A 22,607-nucleotide genomic window follows, 5' to 3' on the forward strand; every position below is an offset into this window, starting at 1 on the left:
TATAAATATATATATATATATATATATAGGGATCGTTTGTAGAACCGTGAAAAAATTTTATTTTCTAGGCTTACATCAAATAATTATAACGTATTAAATTCATCGTAAGATTTACACGATACGAACATTATAACTAGCGATCACTGTGATAAAAAAAAAGAGAGTGTGTATAATAAGAAACACGTTATATTTTATCTATCACGAATCTCCTTCAACAATAACGCCAACGTGGAATCCACCGACCCGGCTGACTTGAGTCTTCGTTCCAGAGCCTCGAAGTCCGTTCTCTCGAGCCACGTTGGCGGATCGCTCTCCCTCGACGGCAGAGGACACAGCAGCCTTTCGATAGCGGCGCACAATCCGCACCACTCCCTAAACCCCAGCGGCTGCGTTATGTCCCCTATCACAGACCTCATGTAAGATCGCTGCTCGTCCGTCAACGGCTTCCCGACCACTTCCCGAAGAGCCTCGTCGACGTCGCTCGGTGAGATGCGTCGCGCGCTGTGCAACGCTTCCTCGTTAAATTTATTAAATATTCGACCGAATATCAATTTCCTTCCCGACGTGACGTACGCGTGCTTGCTGAGGTACCGAAGTGACGTTAATCCTGTAAGTAACGATTACGTTGCCGTGAATGAATTCCAATCGATAAGATGAAATAGAGAGACAAGAAATATTATACGGCGTACAATGTATCATAAGTTCTAAAATACAGAAGCTTCAAGAAATAATAACGTCCTGCAGGAACATTCTGTTTAATTTTTTTTTGTTGCAGTAAAATCTCACATCTTGAAGTATCGATACGTATTCATAAATCGTAAGGACATACCACGAAGACTTTGACTGTCGAGCAATTCAAATCGCGCCGCTTGACGGGAGAATATCCGGGGAGCGTATTCCGCTGGTAGGCCGGCACTGGTTTGACGAGATCCGCGCAGAGCCGAGTCGCCTTTCACCCGTAAAGCTTCCTCCAAGGCGATACGTCTCTGAAACGAGACCGAATTGCTTGTAGAAAAAGATTTTTTTCTAGCCCAATTTAGGTCTCTTGCGTTTACCTTGATGGAAAATTCCGACTCCACCTTGTCGCGATCTAGCTCTCTGCACAAGTGCCTCAAGACGTCCGGTGCGAGGAAACTCGGAGGCATCGTGTGACTACTCGTTACCTGGGCGGATGTTTTCTTGGGAGACGCCGAGCCGTCGACCTCGCCGGTATTTACGTGAAGCCTGTTACGATTCATCAAAAGGGATCATTTTTTTTTTTTGTTCAACTCCCAGTCGACGCTACTCTCGTAGTGTCAATCAATATAGCATAATCGCGTGCAGATGCATATTTTATTTTTGTAGAGATACTGACGACGATCGCCGCGATCCGTCCCCGATCTGCGAGACCTGCGTTACCGTGGGCTCGAGCGGATCGCGAACTTCCGTTTGTTGGCCGTAAGTCGAGCCCCTCCTACACTTTCTTTTACGCAATCGCTTTCCCCGTCTTCGCGTGATTGCCGGTTGCTGCTCGCTGCCGCTGTCGGCCTCTTCCTCCGCGTTCCGGGACGAACTCTTTCACCGGTAAGCGACACAGTAATGTAATTTTTCAAGACGAAAAATCTTAGAGGAGAGGAAGGCTACATGCACACATGTAGCCCGCCTCCGGAAACGGAGCAGACTTACCGTCTCGCATTTTTCAGCGATGGGCGAGGGGGGTGACGGAGGAGGCGGCACGGGTGCCGCTAACGAATGCTGCGGCCGCGCGATCGGCTTGCAGACAAATATCTCACTTTTCCGTGGCGTCGGCGGTAGCTCGAGCGTAAGAGCGTGCCAGCTAAAGGTCTCGCTTTCCTAAAACCCGAACGAACTGTCAATAACACCTTCGCGAACGGATATCTCAAACAGCGAGAAACAAGAACTTCTATAATAGCTTGTTCGCTGTTCCAATGAAAGCGTTTGTGAACGTTGAAATTTTCCTTCAATATTATACAGATCTATTATTGGAATATTTGCTCTCGCCAACCATCAGTCATTTTTACAGCTAAATTAATTTGAATTGTCTCTTCAACATGCTATTGCATAAATTAGTTCATTAATTTAATTCTTTATATTCTACATCTGCATTCATTCCGTTTACATCCCGTTACTTTCATATTACAATAATTTTAACAATTTTCTTTCGCATATCGCTATTGGTGTGCTGTAGGCTTCTATATTATTCTAACTATAGAGCAATTATTTTTGCAATTACTATTCTTAGACCGCCTCATCGTTCCTCCTTTGACGAGGAAACTTGTCTTAGAGCGCACATTGAGTCAATTGAGCCTGCAAAGGCCGAAAGAAAGAGATGCCATCAGCGCGGCGATAAATCGTCGGGCCGAAATGGGGCTCTGAATCTGACACCGACCACCTGCTGGTTCTGCGAGCTCGTCCGGAGATCCAGGACCAGGGTGGTGCGCTCGCGCGGATTGCAGGTCGCCGGCATGTCCTCCTGGGCCGCGCGAGTACCAGTTACCGCCGACGGCCCGCTGGCGAGCGTGGGCGCCGGGGTCAAAGGTCGCGAGTCGGTTTCCGTGTATTTCCGGAAGAGCTCCTCGGGCACCGCCGAAGCGGTCATCTCGGCATTGTAACCATCGCCGCCGCCGCCGCCACCTCCGACATTTCCAGCCGCGGCCTCGCCACCGCCTCCGCCTGCGCCCACCGCCAACAGGCTCGTCCGTATCATCTCCATCTCCTCCGGCAGCAAAAGAGCTTTTCCCTCGGTCGCCTGATGAAAAATGTAGCATGAGAGATGCGCGCGAAAGCGTCGCTGGGTGACACGCGATAAGCGCGATAAGCCCGTAATTTGTGGGAGAGATGATTACGACTCATCAAATTTCTTCTCTATAGCCCGCCTAAAAATGCTTGCCTGATAGCTCCATTAATTATTGTATACTGCATTACGGTACGCAATGTAGGTGCAGAGACACATTACGTTCCGCATTACTCTTTAGAAATGTTATTCTTGTTCGTGTAACTTTAGACGTATTTTTTTTTTTTATAATGTCACACACGCATACGCCCATCTTCTCTCCCTTAACGTACCTACGGCGCACAGATGAATTTTTTACCCATGTGTCCTTAGCGCGTCGAACCACCTCCTTCGCCTCGCAATCCGCCGGATGGTTGCACAGCACCGAGCAGCCGTAAGGATAAGGATTAAAGAGGCCGGCGAACGGTCGAAGGGCGAACGGCGCCGCTTGGGTACAACCCGATAATTCCACGCTCTACGTATATATACCGTGATCTTTGAATAAATAAAGAGAAGGGCTGACGTAAGGGAACGGGGCGCACGTGCGGCGGGCGCGCGTCCGCCCCCGTTTTCGCTAATATATATTCTTTCCTCTTTATCTATACTTCATACCTTGGGCTTCGGTCTGCGAATCGGCCGGACTCGCGCGGACAGCAGGCCGGTCGCGCTCGCGATCCCGGGCATTCCGATCGCGGATCGTATATGCCGTTGACGTATACGTTAATCAGTTAGCACTTTGCGCGCGAATCGAGTTCCGCGCTCCGTCCGCTCGTTACTTACTGCCTTGATACCAACATCGGCACGTTGCTACGCGTGACCGATGGGTCGATCGGAGGAGAAGCTATACGCCTCGCATCCGTGGTTACGCGATCACGTACTCCGGCCACCCCCTCCGAGTACTTTGCCGCGGCATTCCGATAACGAATTCACGCCCCGTCTTCCGGGAGAAACTTAAATTTCCAAAAGAAATGTCGCGATATATATTCATGCAGGTCGCAAGTTAACGTCGTCGCGGGAACTTTTTATTGCGGGAGATTGTAATATCGGAGATAACGTTGTTGCGCAACTTTAGAATATTCGTCTTAAGGGAGATCGCAGGTGATTATTTGGTGATTATTTAACAAATTTATTATCTTACGATATAAATTTTTTTTTAAAACAATAGTCACTTAGATCTTCATCATCTCATCCAGCCATGGATTCTCCTGCATATGACCGGGGTACTTCTTCTTGTATTTCAGACCGGTGACGAGGGTGGAGCTCTTCGGGAACGCCGTCTTGCCGTTGAACAGCGTGTCGGTATCTGATGGCATTGGAGAAGAAAAAAGAAAATTATCACGCCGTTTTTATATACTTACACGCGCCGTAAAGACGGCGCCCGCCGGTTTCATAAAAATTCCGCGGGACGTCTCACCCGGATGGAATCGATGATAATCCTGTTGGATGTGCAAATTCTTGGGCAAATCTATTTTACCCAGCGCTTCGTACGGCGTCCTACTGTCCACCGGGGTCGAGTAGAACCGCTTCAGGTCCCCTGCGCACGCGAGATTCATGCTTATTTATTGTCGATTGATCGATTGCCGTGCGTCAGGTTGGCGCAAAAGGTCCGTCGTTTCTCATCATCGAAACCATCTCCGTGTTGAAAAAAAAAAAAAGAAAGTTTGAAAAAGAGGGCTTCTCGGAAGATGGATCTCTAAATAAATAAAAGGTGTACGAAAAGTTCGCCAATTTCGCCTCGATATTGCCCGAGGAATCTTTTTTTTTTTCGATTGACAAGTATGACGCACCTTTGACGCTCGATACGGGGGCGGGGGGGGGGAGGGCGAGAGAGAAACTTTTTTATTCGCTAACCGATACTCTCGATGGCGTGAAGCAGCGAGTTCGGGATGGAATATTTGAATTCCTTCTCGCAGGCGATGAACAGCTTAAAGCGAAGAGCGAGATCCTCGAGCTTCGCGTCGTCGTTCGCGGGGACGGCCTGACTTTCGCAGAGCCTGTCGATCCTCTCGGTCGTGTCCTCCGGGGGTTCGTAAGACTTCTGCGGCCTCAGAAATCTGAAAGCAGGAGTCCCGTGGACTTACGTCGATCGTGCTTGAAAATAATTCGGAGGGGGAGGGTGGGGCGCAACGCGAGATTCCGCGATGTAAAACAATCATCGAGCAGTTTGACGCCGTAAAAATAAATCTCTTCAAATCCCATGGTTTTCGCGATGACGTGCGATACCTGTTGAAAGGAAAAACCACGAAATGCGAGGAGTGAAAGGGAGGGAAACCGGGGTATCTTTTACTATTTATATCACTCGTCGTGAATGTCCTCGTCCATTTGATAATTTTTTCCCCTCACGCGAGTCATCGCGTTCGGGACGCGCGCCGAACTTTTCGTGTGTAGTCCGGGAAAGATCTCTCTCCTCCTCTCGCACGTGCGATGAAATTCGTGACGCGTGAGAGGAAAGGACAAAGGGTCCTGAAAGGGGAAACGGAGCAAGGGAGGGGAGGAGATCGATGCCCGCTGACCGTATGGTGCTGCCATCGCGCGTGCTCCTCTCTCTCTCTCTCTCCTTCTGTCTCTCTCATTGAACGGCGCTGAACATCGGAGCGTCCGGGTGCCCCGTGCCGAAACTCGCGAAACTCGGCGTGGCGGCAGCGGCGATGGTGACGGCAGCGGCGGCGGCGGCGGCTCGCATTCGTAAACAATAATCAATAATCAATCTCTCGGTGTCGCGGGCACTGCGCGACGCCGATTGCGGCCGCAATCGGTTGCCCGATTGAGCGTCCGACTCTCCGAGAGGGAGAATCGATCTCGCCGGTCGTTACGCACTTGCCGGAAATCATTCCGCCAGATTAATATCTGCCTGTTGCGAAAATGGAAAGATACGAGCGAGAACCTCTACCGCGATTACATATACACGCAACGAGTACATCGTGTATCTGCGGGAGTCGACGAACTCGACATACCGAACCGGAATCGTTTCTCGGAGCAGTTTCCCTCTACCCTCCGAACGAATTGCGACATTTCGCGTAGAAGTAAATCCAGATATTCCCTCCCCAACGCCCCTTCTTTGCCTGCCGCGTTACCCACCCATCTCGCGCTTTTGAAAAAAAAAAACTCGACGATCCGCGGAAATCGCACGTCAATTTTCGCTCGGTAAACCGCGACACGGCGGTTCCGTTGTGTCGGAGAAGGAAAAAAAAGCTCACGCGAAAGACGCGAACGTAAAGAAGCAGAAGGAGACACGAACAAAAAAAAACGTAAATAGCAAGCAAGTCGATCCGATCGCGGTCGAATATTCCTTCCTCTTCGTTTTCCTTTCCTTTTATATCTTTCCGATACGCTATGACTTTAAATCGCATAGATCGGACTTTAAAGTCGGAGCGTAGCGTCGCGGGAGCGGGGGAAGAGGGGGGGGGGGGGGAAGCAGGAAGAGAGAGAAGCGAGAACGCACGGCCCTGAGGACCTGTCAGATTCGCCGGGCGATTGGCCGACGCGCGGGGGGAGTGGTGGTAGGAACGGTTAATATGGCCGCGGTGTGGCCACCGTTAGTCAGGCAGCGCCGCGACGTAACGCGAATTTCACTGTACGGCTGCGCGACGCGAGGCGTTACGACGTGTCGGACGCGACCGCGCGCTTACCCGCGGGCGGCGAGCGATTCCCCGGCAGAGTCGATCCGCGTCTTCACCGTCACCTTGTTCCTCTCATCGCTCCTGTGCTGCCGGGCGACACCGCGACGCGCGGTCACCTGCGGGAAAAAATGACGGTCTCGTTATTAGTGACGCGTGTGACTCGCGCGCTGACACGCGAGTGCAATTAGACGCCCGATGGATGTGCGTGTGTGTGTGCGCCCGCGCGCGCCCCGAGATTATCCGTAGCTGACTACTGACCGTGCTGGTGGCGAGGATAGCCGATGTACTCTTAAACGCGCTGGCGAACGAGCCATGCCTGATGAGCGCCGCCATCTTTTCCACGCTCGTTGTCGTCGTCGTCGTCGCCGTCGCGGTGTCAATAGCGGCAGTGGAAGTAGTAATGGTGGTGGTGGTGGTGGTAGCGGCAGCAGCAGCACCAGCAGCGACGGTAGCCGTCGACGGCAACTAGAACTGCGGCAGTGAGCGTTAGGGGGCGCACCCGGCGGCTGCGCTTGTTGTTTCCCATCGCCGCCCGCCGCCATTTTACGGTCGCCATTGAGAAGTGAAAACCCTCCTAAATGTACGGGTCGAGTGAATAAAGCGCGGTGTTTGTCCGCCCCGCAGCGCGGAATTCTCGTGCGAGCGGGATAAGTTCGGCGTTCGGAGCCGCCGTTCGAGTGTTAGACTAAATGAGTGTACGGCGTACGATGGAGAAGCCATGACGCATCCATCGCATCAAACCAACGGCGCCAGCCTGGAGGACTGCCACACGAATTTCTTCGCACTGGTGAGTGGATCGTCCGCGTACTCGCGCGCGCGGACGCGCGCGCGCGCGCGCTCCCGACTCCGATTCCTGCCCGTCCCGATATGCCCAACGTTATCCGATTCGACTCCGAATTTCATCGCGCGACTCCGCGATTCGGCGAACGCGAGGCGATCGCTGGAGAACGGGAGCGAGGGCCCCCCCAAGGTGGCCGCCGCCGCCGCCGCCGCCGGCATCCCGCGACCCGTACATCACGTCAAGACGACGCGACGACGCGATTTCGAGCGAACGAGATTGTTCGCTCGCTCGTTTGTTTGTGAACGAACGAACGAGCGAGCGAAGCGAAGCGATGCGAATGTACGAATGAGCGAGCGAGCGAACGAATGAGAAAGAGAAAGAGAGAGAGCGAGAGAGATGGAGCGAGAGCGTACGACGACCACCGTCGCACCCCGAACGTTAACCTATATTCGCGGCGACGTCGCCGCGGCCGAGTGTCTCGCACTCGTTCACCGTTGTCGACGTCAATGTCAACGTCGTCATCGTCATTGCTGTTCGCTCGTGCTGGTGTTGTGTATCGCCAGAGTCCTTCCCCCTCCCCTCCTGCCTGCCCGTCCTCGCGACGGCCCCGTGCGTGCGTGCGTACGTGCGTACGTACGTGTGTGCGTACGTTAGTGAGATTTGAAGTTTTGTTGTGTCGAGCCAATGTCACGCCTGATTCACGTCAGACTCCGAAGTCTTACGGTACGTTGGATGAAACAGGGGGGGAAAAAAAGAGAGTTGACGTGCGTGTGGTGTGAGCGAGCGAGCGAGAAAGAAAGAGAGAAGGAGAAAGAGTGAGAGAGCAACGAGTGGGAGGTGCGAGGAGGGGAAGTGACCGCGAGAGGAGAGCGGAGAGAGAGGGCGAGAACACAAGCAGGCACGCCGTGTCCCGTAGTCTCTTTCCGTCTCCCTCTCTCTCTGTCTGTCTGTCTGTCTCTTTCTCTCTCGCTCGCTCGCTCTCTCTTTCTCGTCCTCGTAATATCGCGCTCGTGTACCTCCGGACGCACAGCGAGAGATACTCGATTCTCGGTATCGGTCGCGGCGGGTGTCTTTTCCGAGCCGCGAAAATTCCGCGAGGAAATCGCTCCGCCGCCGGTTCCCGCCTCCCGGACTCTTTTTCGCAAGCGCGCGAGAAGGAGAAGGAGGAGGAAACGGCAGCGGCGGCGATGCGAGAACGGATAGCGGAGATCTTTCTCTCTCTCTCTCCCTCTCTTTCTCTCGCGTAACATTCCTTTCGCCTCAGCGACTTGTCGCGAGGGAGACAACAACGTGCAGCGTCTCACGTCGCGTCGCGCCGTGCCGCGTCGCGCCGGCCGCCGTCGAATGAAAACTGTGTCAGGCGATTTTACGAAGTTCGCTTCTCCGAAGGCGAGATCGCGCGGCCGAGGCCTCGCCTCGCCTCGCCTCACCTCGCCTTGCTATATACAAGCACCGCGTTCGTTTTCGGCAGCCGCGCGATTATTTCCACGAAGACGCGGAATCGCGACGGGCGCATGCGAGATTGGTTGTTACGCGTTCTATCTACCTATCTGCGCGAGAGCGAGAGAAGGCTCTCTCTTCGTGCTTCTCTGTTTCAAGCGCTATTTCTCTCTCTTTCTAGCTCGTTCCATGCGCGCGTATGTGTGTGTGCGACCCGCACGCACTGCTGTGTGCCGACACAGGCTAACGGCGAGGCGGACGCATTTTTCTGCCGTTCGTTGCATCTCGCGTTCCCACAGAGTGCGGTTAAACGTCACTGCGAGCGGACGACGCGTCTTCGTTTGTTCGGAGCTCATCGCGGCACGTCGTCGTCGTGTCACGGTTTACATACATTGTGACCTCTCTCTCTCTCTCTCTCTCTCTCTCTCTCTCTCTTCCCTCCCTCCCTCCCTCTCTTTGTACGACAGAGTCGAGAATTCTCGGGCTCGGTTGAGACAGATGTCACTCGGAAGGGTCGCTCGGAAATTTTAAAAATTTCGAAACTAAAGAACGCCCCATGTACGTTTCTCGCCTAAATAGAGTAGTTGACAAAACAGACGACAGGTCTGCAGGTACGCTCCAAAACAACCGGGTATACTCTTTCCTTTCCCTCGGGGACGCCTCTCGACCATTCATTTTGTCCCTAGTCTGTGCGAATCCATAATTTATAAGATCGTAATTGATGTAAAGAAAGTATGTCAGTTCACAATGGACGAAACAATGGACGGAGTCAAGGGTGTGGAATGTGGACAAATGAAACGCGATTAAGCTCAACGTATCGTCAGTTAAGATTAACGTTTTATGAATAATTTGAAGATAAATTTTGTACGAAAAACAAGTAATATCGTTAAAACGCACATTCATAAAATTGTCAGAACCGAGAATCATACTTGCGCAATTTTTGATCCGTGGACACAATATTTTTTTAGAAACGGAATCTTTCATATTCGGCTTCGGGCGAAGAGCCCTCGAGAAATGCTTTTCGTACATTAATATAATCTGGAGAGAATACGTCACTTGTCGCAGAATTGAACTATACAGAATTGTCCGTCCGATTTTTTTTTCGTGTAGCGTGATTTGATGAAATAAGTCATTTATCGCCAGTTAAGAACATTTAGCGAGCGAGACGATCGCGATGAAATAACTAGCTCGATTCTTTTTGCGTGTCATTGATGGATCCCTGGCGCGCGACACGTGCCTTTTCATTTACTGACAGTTTATTACGCTCCGAAATCAACAGCACGCGGGCGCGCGATGATCTCTCGCTTTTCGGACGATCGTGGGTTTCCGAAAAAGGGAGGAAAAAAAAGAGAGGCACGTTCGCTTATTCGCATATTTCACATTCGCGAAACCTCCGCCCGTGTGACATGTACATTTTTATTTTACAATATATGTATGAAGGACCGACAGAGACCGTTAGTTTTATGCGGACGACCGGAGTTGCGCTTTAAACCGGCGCGCGTCTCGTTGCGAATTCCAACAAAGCGGCGGGAAGCTTTTGGAGCTTTATGAAAACCGCGCCCGCGAGCTAATTCGGCCCGTCGGCGAGGCAGCGAATGTATTTTATTCGATTAAACGCGATATGTAACGCATATACAAATTTATTGCAAAATCTCTAGCAAAGCTATTTGATTGCAATGGTAGCGCAGCCGGCTATTGACATCCCAATTATTTTCTTTATGCCGCACGAATATGCGCGATGGAATTAACACAATTTAATCAGACGCCAGTCGCAACTAATGACCCGAATAATTATATGGATAAAGGGAGAAGCGTTTATGAAAGGTTTCGTTGACAGACAGATCGTACGTTAAATCGTAAATGTAAACATTCTTTTCGGTCGTAACATTTTATTTTCAATTCTATATGCATCTTCTATGGTATCAACTCGAAACGGTAATAAATTCGATACTTTTCGCATTTTCAAGCAAATTAATTCACATGGATGGCTCGTGGAACGTGCGATTATATATATCATAGCTAATTAATATTTATACACGAGTGTCAGAAATCGATTTGCATAAAGTCACGACACATTTCTGAGTATCGAAACATAATTCATCGAAGACATTTGTAGAATTTGTTTAGAGTTTATTAAAATCTAATAGAAATTGAAAATTAAATGTACCCTCGACGACTCGATCGTCGCGTTTATCTCCGCTTTTATTCGCACGATATAAATACTTTTTTCCGACGGTTTTAAGTAAATAGCAAACGGCTGCATATATTATGATGTAGATGAACTGACGTAAGCGTGTAGAGAGTGCGACAAAATATGCGTAATCCTAATTAACGCATTATTAGCTCCTATAATTACTTAAGAAACCGCAGTCCTCCGTAGAATATCATTTCGAGGGACTATACTGTATCCTTTCGGGAATTAGGCTGGCGTAAACATCAGAATTGTCCGAAGATAAGCCTGACAGGTGCGAAACATGTAACGATTAAGCTTAATTAAGACGACGTGCAACACCGTCGTGATGTACACACGACTTTACAAGTCCCGCGCGCACACCGTCAAACATCGCGAAGAAATCGCTCATGGCAGTTTTTGTGCCTATACGGTCTCGTGTATTCGCGGTAAAACTCGAGCGGTGGTGGGCACGTAAGAATATTCTCATACAGTGGTACTCAATTTTTCGGGACGGCGAGACACTCCGCCGACGAGAAATGCGCCAATCACGCGCGTCTAATCGGATTAATTTAGAGTAACGGGGCATCACAACACGGAGATGACAATGTGGTCCATTATAGTTGACTCGGACAAGAATTTCAATTAAAAAAAAAATTGTGTCGCAGTAACTGCAGCATGCCAAAAGGCGTCGATAAAACGCGGAATTTGTTGAAACAAAAATTATATTTTCGAAAATAGAATATTTTATTTTCAATATTTATACATAGGCGGATCGTTGAAACGTTGAGTTCACATCAAACTACGGTAGAGACAACATCATTTAAAAAAAGTTAGCGAGCTGAAAATAAATAACTTTTGAATTTGTAAACTCGACACGTCCGAAAGCGAATTGTCGTGTATAAAAAAAAAACACCGTTGCTGTCGTTATTTAACAAAACATTTAATCCCCATAATCGTCGCGTGATTAACCAAGGTAAAATTTGCCATCGTTGGACCCGATCCGATCCAATCGGATACCCTTGACATAGCTGCGGTCGCGTTTTCAATAATTCAAGGTGTAACGTCAGCTCGAGAGGTGTAATTTAATGAATAAGGCTGCGTATATGGGATTCGGTTTATATCCGTCTTCTTCTCCCTCGGCTCTTGCAGCAACGACGTGTTACGATCACATTTGGCGTGGCGCGCCGGTGGAAATTACGTTGGTGAAATCGATCAGCTACTTCATCGGGCACCGCGTCTCGTGGCAGACCGCTGAGAGATCAAGGTGACAGAACGGCATTGCCTTCGAAAATTTCAGACCGCGCGCACGAAATACGTTTCGCGTGAGCTGTCGATCGGAAGCGATCATTTAAATGCGATCGCGCCGCGCCAATCCATTAACCGCGTTTCACGATCATTAAACCAAAGTTCATCTATAATTAGAATTCTTAATTTTGTGAAATACGAATTTAAAAGGTCTTCCTCAAAAAGTCTATAAGCCTTAATTAATAGAGTTAAGCGAATTGATTATTTATAGCAGTAGGTTTATTAGCAAGTGACAGCTAAATTTGAGATTATTTCAAATCACTTTTAGAAGTTTGCAATTTTATTAACGAACTTATCGATATGGAGAGGATTCTTCTGGCGATTTCGCAAAGAACGCCCAATGAAAGTTGAGTTAACGCGAGGAAAAAGTGATGCTTTTACGTGAAAAAAATGTAGAGTAAATTTTCTTCTATACGAAACTTGAAAACAGTAATTTCCAATAAAAATTATTTATACTTTAAACAGTATATATTTCACTATTTAAATATAGCCACTTTGAAACGAATTCATTGATTTGCGGCACAACGTCAGTCAGCTGCGAGTATCGATTTTCGAATTTCTGTAGATCCGATTGATTCTTCGAAAGCGAGTCGATAAAAACGTTCCGCCCCGGCACTCCGCGCAGGATATCGCCGAATAAAAACGGATCACCCTGTATATACGTCCTTATTTCGCGCGGGTTTGGGAACCGCTGGGACAACTTCACGCCGGCCACGTCGTAGCGTTCCAGCGACTCCCCGCGTTCTCGCAGGCGTAGGTACGTCAGGCACGCGGCGGCTCCTCGCGGCACCGACGAAGTCACTCGGCTAGATTATGCTGAAACTGGTGCTCTGGCGCGGCGGCGGCGGGAGAGAGAGAGACACAGAGAGAGAGACAGTAGGGGAAGCCGCGAACGAGGTCCCCCGCCCAAGCCTAGGTGAAAGCCTTGCACCGACTCTTGCGAGGACGCGGGTTACAACTATGGAAGAGCCTCGGAACACGGAACACACCGCGTGTCGAGTTTCGCTTTGCTTTTACGTCGTTCTCCCTTTATATTCTCCGGTTGCCGCTAAAAAAAAAAAGAATACGCGCTTGTTCGTCTATTTGTTGACGGGCGGAACCGATCCTTTGGCAAGGAGCATGCAAATTCACGAGGACGCGTGACACAATATGAATAATCTTGTTGAAAATTTACGACGCTAATATGATTAACAATAATATGATTGATTATACTTGCGAAACATATACGTATGCGAATTTGCAAGACATTTAAAAATCGACGATCGCTCATTCATCGTGACTTTCGAAATACCAAAAAGCAGCCTCTGAATTTTTCGACACCTCTTTTTGCGATAAGGTTTTTGCAAAAAACGCAATCGATTGCAGCTCGCACCCATACCGGGTGTTCGGATACGAGCCTCTTATTCACGAGTGACTTGCTGTTGACATTACCGTATTCAGAAGTGCTCAATCATCCTCCCTCGTTCCCAGTACCCTCTCGAATAAAGATGTGTTTTGAGGATGTGCTCTTTATGCACCGTGCACGCTGACTCGCCGATAGCTGTGTGCCGATAATTTTTCTTCTGTATTGTATTTAGTTATTGAAACGTCAACGAGATTAATCTCGCTCAGGTCCGATCGGATTTTGCCTTTATACCGATAATACACCCGAGACACTTCGCAATACACATCTTATTTACGTCGCGTTTATTTATGCAGCGATATTATTCCAAGTGTTTTCGGCATTCCTTCAGAAATCACACGCTTGGTATCAAAATCTCGTTCGTTCGTTCGTTCGTTCATGCGTGCGTGCGTTCGTAGGTGTTCGTAGGCGACGCGCGTGTCGACAGATTCAGGCCAAACCGTTTTCACCGTTGACGGTGATTAACCGTCTTGAGGATAATTAGAGGGAAGAGACGGAAGTATTACGGCGAGAAATATCGAGCGACGGCGAGTCTATATTCGCCGAGAGGGGGCGCGAATCCGCGTGAGAGGCGGCGGCGGCGGTTCCCGCCGCGGGATGAAAGGCAGAGAGACGGTGCGCGATTCCGTTACTGCGTACGGTTTCCGAGGAAAATACAATATAACCGGCGGGGCCCGCCGCCGCCGTCGTGCCGGTGGAATCGACCGGTGGTGGCTCCGCGCGGCTCCGCAGCACAAAGGCGATTGTCGAAGGCGAATTTTAAAACTATCTGCCGTGATTTTGGCGGGCCGGCGGCGACGAGGGGCGGAGGGACGGGGCGAGGGAGACACGCGACGAGGAGGCCTCTCTGCGGCCCGGGCTAATTCCCCCCGCTGAGACAACGGCGGCGTGGCGGCGGGACCCCGAGTCGCGTCGTTGCTCGCCTGTTTCGTTTCAGTCCGAAGCGCCTCTCCACGTCTCCTTTCGCCTCCTTCTCCCTTCTCTCTGCTGCATCCTTTGCTCCTTCCTTCGATCCCGGCGACTTAAAAATAGAACGAGTGCGAGGATATTGTGACCGATTAGGAAACGAATATATAGAAGGTGTTCCTCGCTAAGCGCTCTCTCGATTCCGCGGATTTCTTCGACGATTCAATGTCGGCGGTATTGTCTCTTTAAAATGTTCCAGAAATAATCCATGAGATTTACCATGAAATTTTCAATATCAATAATTTTAGGGGTGGTTAATGACGTAAGTTTAAAAATCGAGGTTTCAAGCAAGTTCGTCGTCTTATGAGGCGCACCGTAAATGAATAGAACGCTTCGACTCTGCGCTCGATGTAAGTTGCGTAGTTTTAATGATTTTACGTCAGTAATTTCGTAAACAGCTTACAAACGAGTTTGCTTAAGCGCTTATAAATAAATATGCGTTACGTGTACACGGTATGCATACGTATGCGTACGTATTTTAAGCGAAAACATAATCTCCAAGTTATATCAGTTCTAATAAATGTTAATCGATACTTGGAACGTTCAAATGTAAAATGTTGTGCATCGAAATTGCGAGATCTGGGAGAGGTTTGAGCAGCTGTGTTAGATTTAAACGTACAACTCTATACTATATATTCTTTTTCACAAAATAACAAAGAACTATCTACCTTCTTCTCTCACGATGATCTACCTTCTTCTTGACGATGTCAAAACACGGCGCAGTAAAGAAAGACAGCATCCGGAGTAACCTTACAAAATTCCTGACGGTACGAAAACAGAGGGAATCTGAAAGCGCGTTAAAGCATTGTAGCGAACGAGCGCCAAATAATTGCGAATGTAACGAGACCCGTTATTACAACATCAACGATCTTTGCTTTCTCTCGGTCGAGGAGATCATCCGCTACTTAAACCTCACTTCAGTTTATTCCGGACTTCCACTAGCTCGAAGTTTTACTTCTTCTAGCGACCGGTTTGTTTGTATCGTCAAGCATCGGCGTTACGCTTCGCTGTATCTAATAATCGCGCCATTACGCTTCGGAGCCTGTGTTCGCGTCACGCTCGTACCGTCGCGCCTTTCCGAAAACTCAAACACAATTCACCGCTTGTACGCTAAGACTAATTCGAAGGTAACTTAGAGAAGATACTTTGCCGTTGATTTTTAAAATATCTATGCTCCGTGTCACGGCAATTAATCCCGAAGAAAAAAAAACCGCGTCCGCGATAAGCAAACTCATCTGCCGTGCCCTCGCTTTCAATTTCCTCTTCGAGAGACTCTCTCTCTCTTTCTCTCTTTCTCGCACGAGAGAACAGTTGAGTTACGTTGTAAAGCCTTGCTCGTCGAACGGCGCGATAAAAAAGAGAGAAGGAAGAAAAAACGCGCGAACCGATAATTTTACACATGCGATAAAAGAGCGCCTCTCGCTCGCCTGAGAATCTCGCCGGTTGAATCTCGTGCGGGTCGGTTGTGCGAATCGGCGAATCGCGGCGATGCGCCGCGCGCCGCTCCGACGATGTGCAGCGGCAACGCAACGCATCGCAGGTAACGCCCAACGCATTTTCAATGTTAACGCGCCTTCTTCTATCTCGCGGCACGTCCTACACGGGGCACGATACACGGGGTGTCGCCACAGTGTAGGTACCGTGGTGCGAGAGATCGAGATTCGAATTGAAACGCGGAAGCGTAGGACGCGCGCTCGGCGCTGAAATCCGAGGCGGAACGAGGCTTCCGCCGGCTGCTAATTCTTATCTGTGAAAGATCCGCGTCCGGACTCGAGGACCTTTCTAGGCGAAAGGCGCTAGCTGTGGCCGCGGGACACCCTGTATAGACACGGAGAACGTCAAGCTGCACAGGAATCTACCGTAGCAGAGGCAGGCTCTCTCGGCTAAGGCGATTACAACGCGAGGGATCCGTGAATCTACTTTCGAGCGAGCGGCTCGTTCGCTCGCTCGCTTGCTCGCTCGCGAGAATTCTGCCTCGTTACGCACACGCACGCGACGTAACGTTCGTGCGGCTTTAACGGCGACGGGCGTAAGGAGGGCAGTAACAGAAATGGGAACCTATAGCAGGCGGGAATGCTCTCGGGTACCGTAAATACATTGCAGCGCAATAAAAATAGAATGCGGGATACCCCGCATTGATGATATGCCACATTGATATTTTAATCGTGACTGACCCCACCACGCACCGTACGTGCGCACGGTTCTTTCTTTCTCTGCTCTCTCTCTTATTTTTTTTTCTTTTTTTTATTCCACACGTTCGTGCTTTATCATCGGTGACGATGATACCTGCAAATTTTCCGCTCGGGTGGCATTGCGGTTTAGCGTCGCGCATAAATTGCGAACGCTACCGCGATCATCTTCGTAACGTTTAGCATTACCTCGCGCGATTAATAGTTAGCTCGTTTCTCATAGACGATTTCATATCAAACGCTTCGGCAACGATGCAACCTGTATCGTATTTCGCGCGGTGCAAGCGCGCTGCGCCCGGAACGTTCGCATGTATCACCAGACGCTTGAATAAGATCGCTTACAAATTTCCAATTTTACACCAAATTTTCAATTGTTGGACTGCGAAACGTATACCTGAATCGGCTGTTGGTGGATTACCATAACAGTCGTCTATAGAATGCGAACCTCGCGCGACACGACGACCATCGGCCGGATCTTCCCGTGGTCGCGCGAGAAAAAGGTACAGCCGGCTAGGGAGGGGGAGAAGAAGGTGGAGAAGGAGGTGGCAAGCCGTCCGATGGCAGAGAGGAACACGGAGAGAGAGAGAAAGAGAGCGCGAGAGCGAGACGGAGAGACGCAGCGGCGCGCGTGGACGGCGGATGGTTCGGGGGGGATATGGGGGTTCCCCGAGTCGAGTCGAACGCGCGAGCCCACGCGGGCGGCCTTGCACGTCGCCTTGCTTGTATTGATCAGCGGGCTTGACAGTCCCGTAGCGTTACGGCGGGCGCCTTTGGTACTCGCTCCCTCTCTCTCCATTCCCTCAACATCGAAGCGGTCGGTGCGCGAATATTTTGTCTCGCCGCCGCGCACGGTAGTGGTACACATACACGCGCGCGCACGCGAGAAAGAGGGAGAGAGACAGAGAGAGAGAAAGATCACACACAATCGCATCGCACCGGTGTGTGATAGGCGCCACTACGCGCGCGGCACGGCGCGGCGTCCCTACCTTCCGACGGTGTGCGATGTGCCGCGCTCGTCCTCTCCGCGGAAGGCGCGGAGCGTATCGACCGATCGTTACGCCTCCACGAGACTCGGCCGCCGCGTACCACGCACTCTCGAGAAAGAGATGACGCTTCTCTCTTGCCGCGAGGGACCGACGCGAGGGATGGTCGGGTAGCTGTGCAGGAATATACTCATGTCGCCGAGATTCTCCTCTTCTCGGTGTCTTGAAAATTCTGCCCCGAAACGTCGAATTGTCGTCACTTTAGATTCGGCGACGCTGAAATTTCGTTGTTATCATTTCTCGAGGGAACAAGAAAGGGAGAAACGCGGGAAATAATATGACGCCGTAAAAGATATCTCGCATCAGTCGACAACGAATCCTGACCCGGTCATCGAGTAGGCGCCACCATATCCTGGGAGGCGATGCCCCCGATCTTTGGGGGAAAATTCCTATCGATCGGTTGCCGCATTTCGACGAAACTTGCCATCCGCCGCTTATGGCGAAAATACATGACCGGGTCAATGCAGAGAGCGCTGACATCTCGCCAGTTTATCGCGAGAGAAATCGATATATACATGATCATCCGGATATGAGTTTCTAAAAAAAAAGCAATCTCTTTACAACTGGCTTTCAAAATCGACAATGCACTTGCTGATTAACATACCGTTAAGGAACTCTAATTGAAAATAGTTTGAATGATTACATCTAAGAATAAATAAAAAAATCTTGCGTCTTGAAGTAAATTTCATGAAGGCAATACTTGTTTTTATCGAAGGGACATTATACGCAGGATTTTATTTTACCCAAATCTTTTTTTGGCCCGGCCAACTTCTCGCGATGGCTTTGACGTAACTCGCGAGATCCCCGAAGGCGCCAAGATCTTATTACCTGCCTGTGCGGTGGTTGTACACACATTTGAATCGTTCTGATTATGTCAGCTGGTTCTCTGACGTAAGGAGACGCCCGGCGCCGATTGGACGACGGGCGCGCGCCCACTACGCGGCTGTGCGCGCGTGCGCTGCGCTCGCGGCTCCCCTCAAAGTGGCCGAAGCCTCCCCCCCTCCCCCTCGAATGCATCGGCAATGGCGTCACACGGTATCTGCCATCATCCTCCGGAATGCCTACTACTGGGTAGACGCGAAGGCGCAGTTCGCGATTTTCGCATGCTCCCGTATACTGCAGCTAACATTACCATTGTATACGCCGCAAGCAATTTTGATAGAACGGGACGATTCTCGTAAATCCGGCAATTATCCGATGCCCAAGCATACGTTGTACGATTCGAAGAACAACGACGAGAGATTTTCGATTACCCTTTTGTTACGCTCGGATATTCGTACAATACGAAAAATATTTCAAGAGTCAGTACGTTCAAATATACACTTTTACAAAATATAAAATATTAACTGCAAGCGTATGTATCAGAAGTACGATACAAATGTAAAATTTTAAGTACGATTAAATTTTAATTAAACGTGAAAACTAATGAAGAGAACAAATATAAATATTTTTCCCCGGAGTCCTGACGCAAATCATTTTATCTGAATGATCTTAATGAAAATGCAAAATAAATGAACGTAAATGGAATTCTTCCCTGAAGTCTGACGTAAACCGTAGATCGCTTAAAGTGGGCTTAAGCGCGCGTTGTTTATACGCGCGCGTCGCTCGCTGTGTTGTCAATCAGAGTTTATGAGAGAGAGAGAGAGAGAGAGAGAGAGCGAGAGCGAGAGCGCATACACACTTCGGAGCGAGACGGCGCGCACGCGTTCGGTACGATCGACTCCCGTGACGCGCGCGTCGATGACTCGCCGTTGACCGCGCGCGACGGGACACCCCATCCCTAATCGCGAGGGACGGCGGCGTGGCGCGGCGTGGCGCGGCGCGGCGCGGCGCGATGCTGCCGGGAAGCGCGCGCGGGATCAGGTGCGATGAAGATACCGAATCCGGGGTGAATGGACTCCCTCTCGTTAACGGAGATAGGACATTTTCCGTCAATGCAACGCGCGAGCGGAGATACGGGATACGAGAGCCGCGGCGCGAGATCTTGACGGCTTTGACGTTGACCTTACGCGACGCCGGGTCGACGCCGGTTTAGAAAAATCTCGATGTTTGCCGACGGATCTAGATCCCCTTGTCGTATATTTTTATGAGTAACTACATAAAGAGAGGAAACGGGAAGAGATAATATGGAATCACGGCGTGTAGCTTGATAGCTCCACATTTCTGTTTTGCCTCAAGATGTAACAAAACGCCAATACATGGACACCAAGGGTCGAGACTTTTTGAATGGATTAAAATCACCATTAGATTATTTCTTAGACGAAAACGCGAATAGAGAATCGTTGGTCTGTGAGATACAAAGCAAGGTCGGAGAGAAAGTTGTTTTGCGTGGTCGCGTGACACCTGGCGAGGCAGGAATTTCTAAATTCCGAGAAGCCTGTTCGATATTAGAAAATAATAACCGCGCGATCAAGTAGAACCTCGGATATCAAATATCTCCGACGAGAAGAGAGATTACTCATTGTTCTTTCCGCCGTCAATGAGTAATTTTAAACTCTACATCGAATGTTGCAATTTCGAATGTAGCAAGATTATACATTCGGCATTGCAGAGATGTGTTTTCCCCGCTTACTTTACCGTGCGATTATCATGACGCATCGATCAAGGTCGGGTGATTTAGCGGAAGAGTGCCTCGGCACTCGGAGTATCGGAATATTTCCAGATTCAGTTCGGGAAATTCGAAATGGATCGATGGATTCGGAAGTGATGAGTCTCAGGCGCGGGAGCGGTTGAAGTACGAATTAATCAATCGAGCAATTAGCAGAGTCGGTCGCGCATGCCTGTTTGTTGAAAACGTTTCACAGTACGATTGTATACGCGATAATATGCGTCTGAATAAATTAACGGCTTGTAACGTCGCGTGACAAATAGAAACACTGTGTCGTAAGGTCAAGGACCGACTCGATGTCGCTTTCTCGGCGAGCCGCGGCGGCGGCGGCGCGTTCGCTGTATATGTCTATTTTACTGGATAATGCACGTTTCGCCGCACTCAAAGGATAATTTATTACCTTGCGATTTAACGTCTCCACTCGCGAAGACGTTATTACCGCCGCCGCGCCGCCGCCGCCGCCGCGCCGTACCGCTCGTTCACGGCCAATGTTATCTTTTGTTTCGGTAAGCGCGCGTAAGATTTTTTTACGTTCGCATTTTCGTCGGATTGTTACGATCGCGACTTGATAACTTCGCCGGCGGATCTGACCGACTGCCGCGGATAGATCTAGAAAACTAGATACCTCATTATCGCGAATTAAACAGCAAACGGTGAGCTAACGGAACGTGAGTGATTTTTAACAGCCGTTAGAGATCCGAGCGATCCCGTTTGATATCACTCACTTGTTTTTTTTTTCGTCATTACTAGATGTACAGTTGCATTCATGCGTTTAGAAATACTGTAGAAAAAAATTCGTGTCTTTGAATGTAAATGTAATTTACATTCTCTGCATTTGTGTCAATAAATAATTTTTTAAATAATTTTTGTTTAATTTATCAAACGGATTTTTTAGGAAGAATAGGCACGAATTAAAGTCGAAGTCCCGAAGTTGTTTATCCGCAATTATACGCGTATGACGTATATGGCTGCAAAGCGGGAATTTTTAAATGGAAATCCCTCTATTTCCGATATATCGGAAAAAGTATGTGTGTCACACACTCCGCAAATTCCGCCGTATCACGGTTCTGTTTTTTAAAATGTACAACGTTTTTGCCATGCGTGGCAGGAGGAGGAGGAGGAGAAGGAGGGAAGGGGTTCCTCGTGCAAAACGCGCACGATAATTTCCGATGAAAATCATGACCCTCGCAACTCCGTGACCTCATGACAATTTCCCCCCCCTCCCCCTCCCGTGTCTCATCCCGATTGCCCGCTAATCAAACTAATCATCGTTATTGTTTGTACAGACATCCCTGTGCGGCATTAAATGGAGGAAACTCGTGTGGGGCGAGGTGGCCGGTGGCTTCGGCGGCACGCCCCTCGAGGACCCGGTGCTGTCGAGTTTCTCGCGATGTTTAGCTGGTGACATTCTGTGCGTGTGGCGACGAGTGGCCGCCACGCCGGCCACCTCCGGCACGGCGGCGGCCACCGCCGCCGCATCGGCGCCCGGGGCTGGCCTCTACGCTGACCTGCAGGGCATCGCAGGTGCGGAGCCCTCACCCGCGCCCCCGCCTTCTGGGCTCTCGCTCTCGCTCACCGCCGCCAAGGAGCTCTGGATCTTCTGGTACGGCGAGGAACCCGATCTCTCCGGCCTGGTATCGCCGGAGCTCATCGCTTGCGGTGAGTATATTATATCTACACGCGCGCCGCGTGCCCGGAAACGCGCGCGCCGCACCGCGCCGAGGCTCGTCCCGGAAGTCGTGACGGGACAACGTATAAGACTCCTTAGATTATAAGGTCGACGAATTGAGGAACCTGAACCATAATTTATTTTCGAATTTCGTCACGCGAGTTATTTCGGGTGCGATTATTATGTTATATACCTCAATCGGACGTTATCATGCTTTTTTTTTTTTTTTTTTTCGAAAGCGCGGGTGAATCGCGAATGTAAAGTCAACAGGATATATCAAGTGCTCGCGTGAAAATGATCCCTGTTTGTTTGATCGATGGCAAGCTGATAATATCAATTCGTAACGTTTTAGATGCGATACACGGTGCATTGTGTACGGCGGACTGGAAGTAGCAATTACGCGATGTTTATACACCGTTGTGTGTAGTGTTTTACCTAACGCCAGCAAGGAGACCGTGACTAAGCTAACTTTTATTACGTACTTGCCAAGAGGAAGTTTCGACACGTAAGAGACACGCGAAGGGACCACGTTGCGTTAACGGATTTGCCAGACGCGCATTGACGGACGAAAAATCTTCTTGGGTCTATACACAAGATCTATAGACTGCACATGCGTATATATATATATATATATATAT

At 49.6% G+C, this 22,607-nt stretch overlaps 3 protein-coding genes across 3 annotated transcripts in view; 1 reads left to right on the top strand and 2 right to left on the bottom strand.

Annotated features, from left to right (window-relative positions):
• Positions 1-35: 35 nt before the first annotated feature.
• LOC105452435 lies at positions 36-3,457 on the bottom strand. Its single transcript, XM_011693517.1, is given in 8 exon segments — positions 36-607; positions 830-986; positions 1,056-1,224; positions 1,355-1,642; positions 1,742-1,833; positions 2,393-2,749; positions 3,093-3,248; positions 3,386-3,457. Coding segments are annotated over 8 exon segments (1,707 nt in total). The 3' UTR covers positions 36-191.
• Positions 3,458-3,865: 408 nt separating this feature from the next.
• LOC105452438 (39S ribosomal protein L50, mitochondrial) lies at positions 3,866-6,816 on the bottom strand. Its single transcript, XM_011693528.1, has 5 exons — positions 6,652-6,816; positions 6,403-6,509; positions 4,625-4,827; positions 4,188-4,307; positions 3,866-4,076 (listed from the first exon to the last, which is right to left on the bottom strand). Exons 1-5 carry the CDS (start codon positions 6,724-6,726, stop codon positions 3,943-3,945), a joined length of 639 nt encoding a protein of 212 aa, XP_011691830.1. The 5' UTR covers positions 6,727-6,816; the 3' UTR covers positions 3,866-3,942.
• Positions 6,817-6,909: 93 nt separating this feature from the next.
• The window catches only part of LOC105452437 (mediator of RNA polymerase II transcription subunit 13), a 30,735-nt gene continuing 15,037 nt past the window's right edge, over positions 6,910-22,607 (top strand). The window contains exons 1-2 of the mRNA XM_011693523.1: positions 6,910-7,180; positions 21,587-21,959. Of these exons, the coding sequence (XP_011691825.1) occupies positions 7,112-7,180; positions 21,587-21,959 (442 nt within the window). The 5' untranslated portion in view covers positions 6,910-7,111. The remainder of the gene's footprint in view (positions 7,181-21,586; positions 21,960-22,607) is intronic.

Source organism: Wasmannia auropunctata, unplaced genomic scaffold, assembly GCF_000956235.1.
Source record: "Wasmannia auropunctata unplaced genomic scaffold, wasmannia.A_1.0 LD336031.1, whole genome shotgun sequence".
In the NCBI taxonomy this organism is placed as follows: Eukaryota; Metazoa; Arthropoda; class Insecta; order Hymenoptera; family Formicidae; genus Wasmannia; species Wasmannia auropunctata.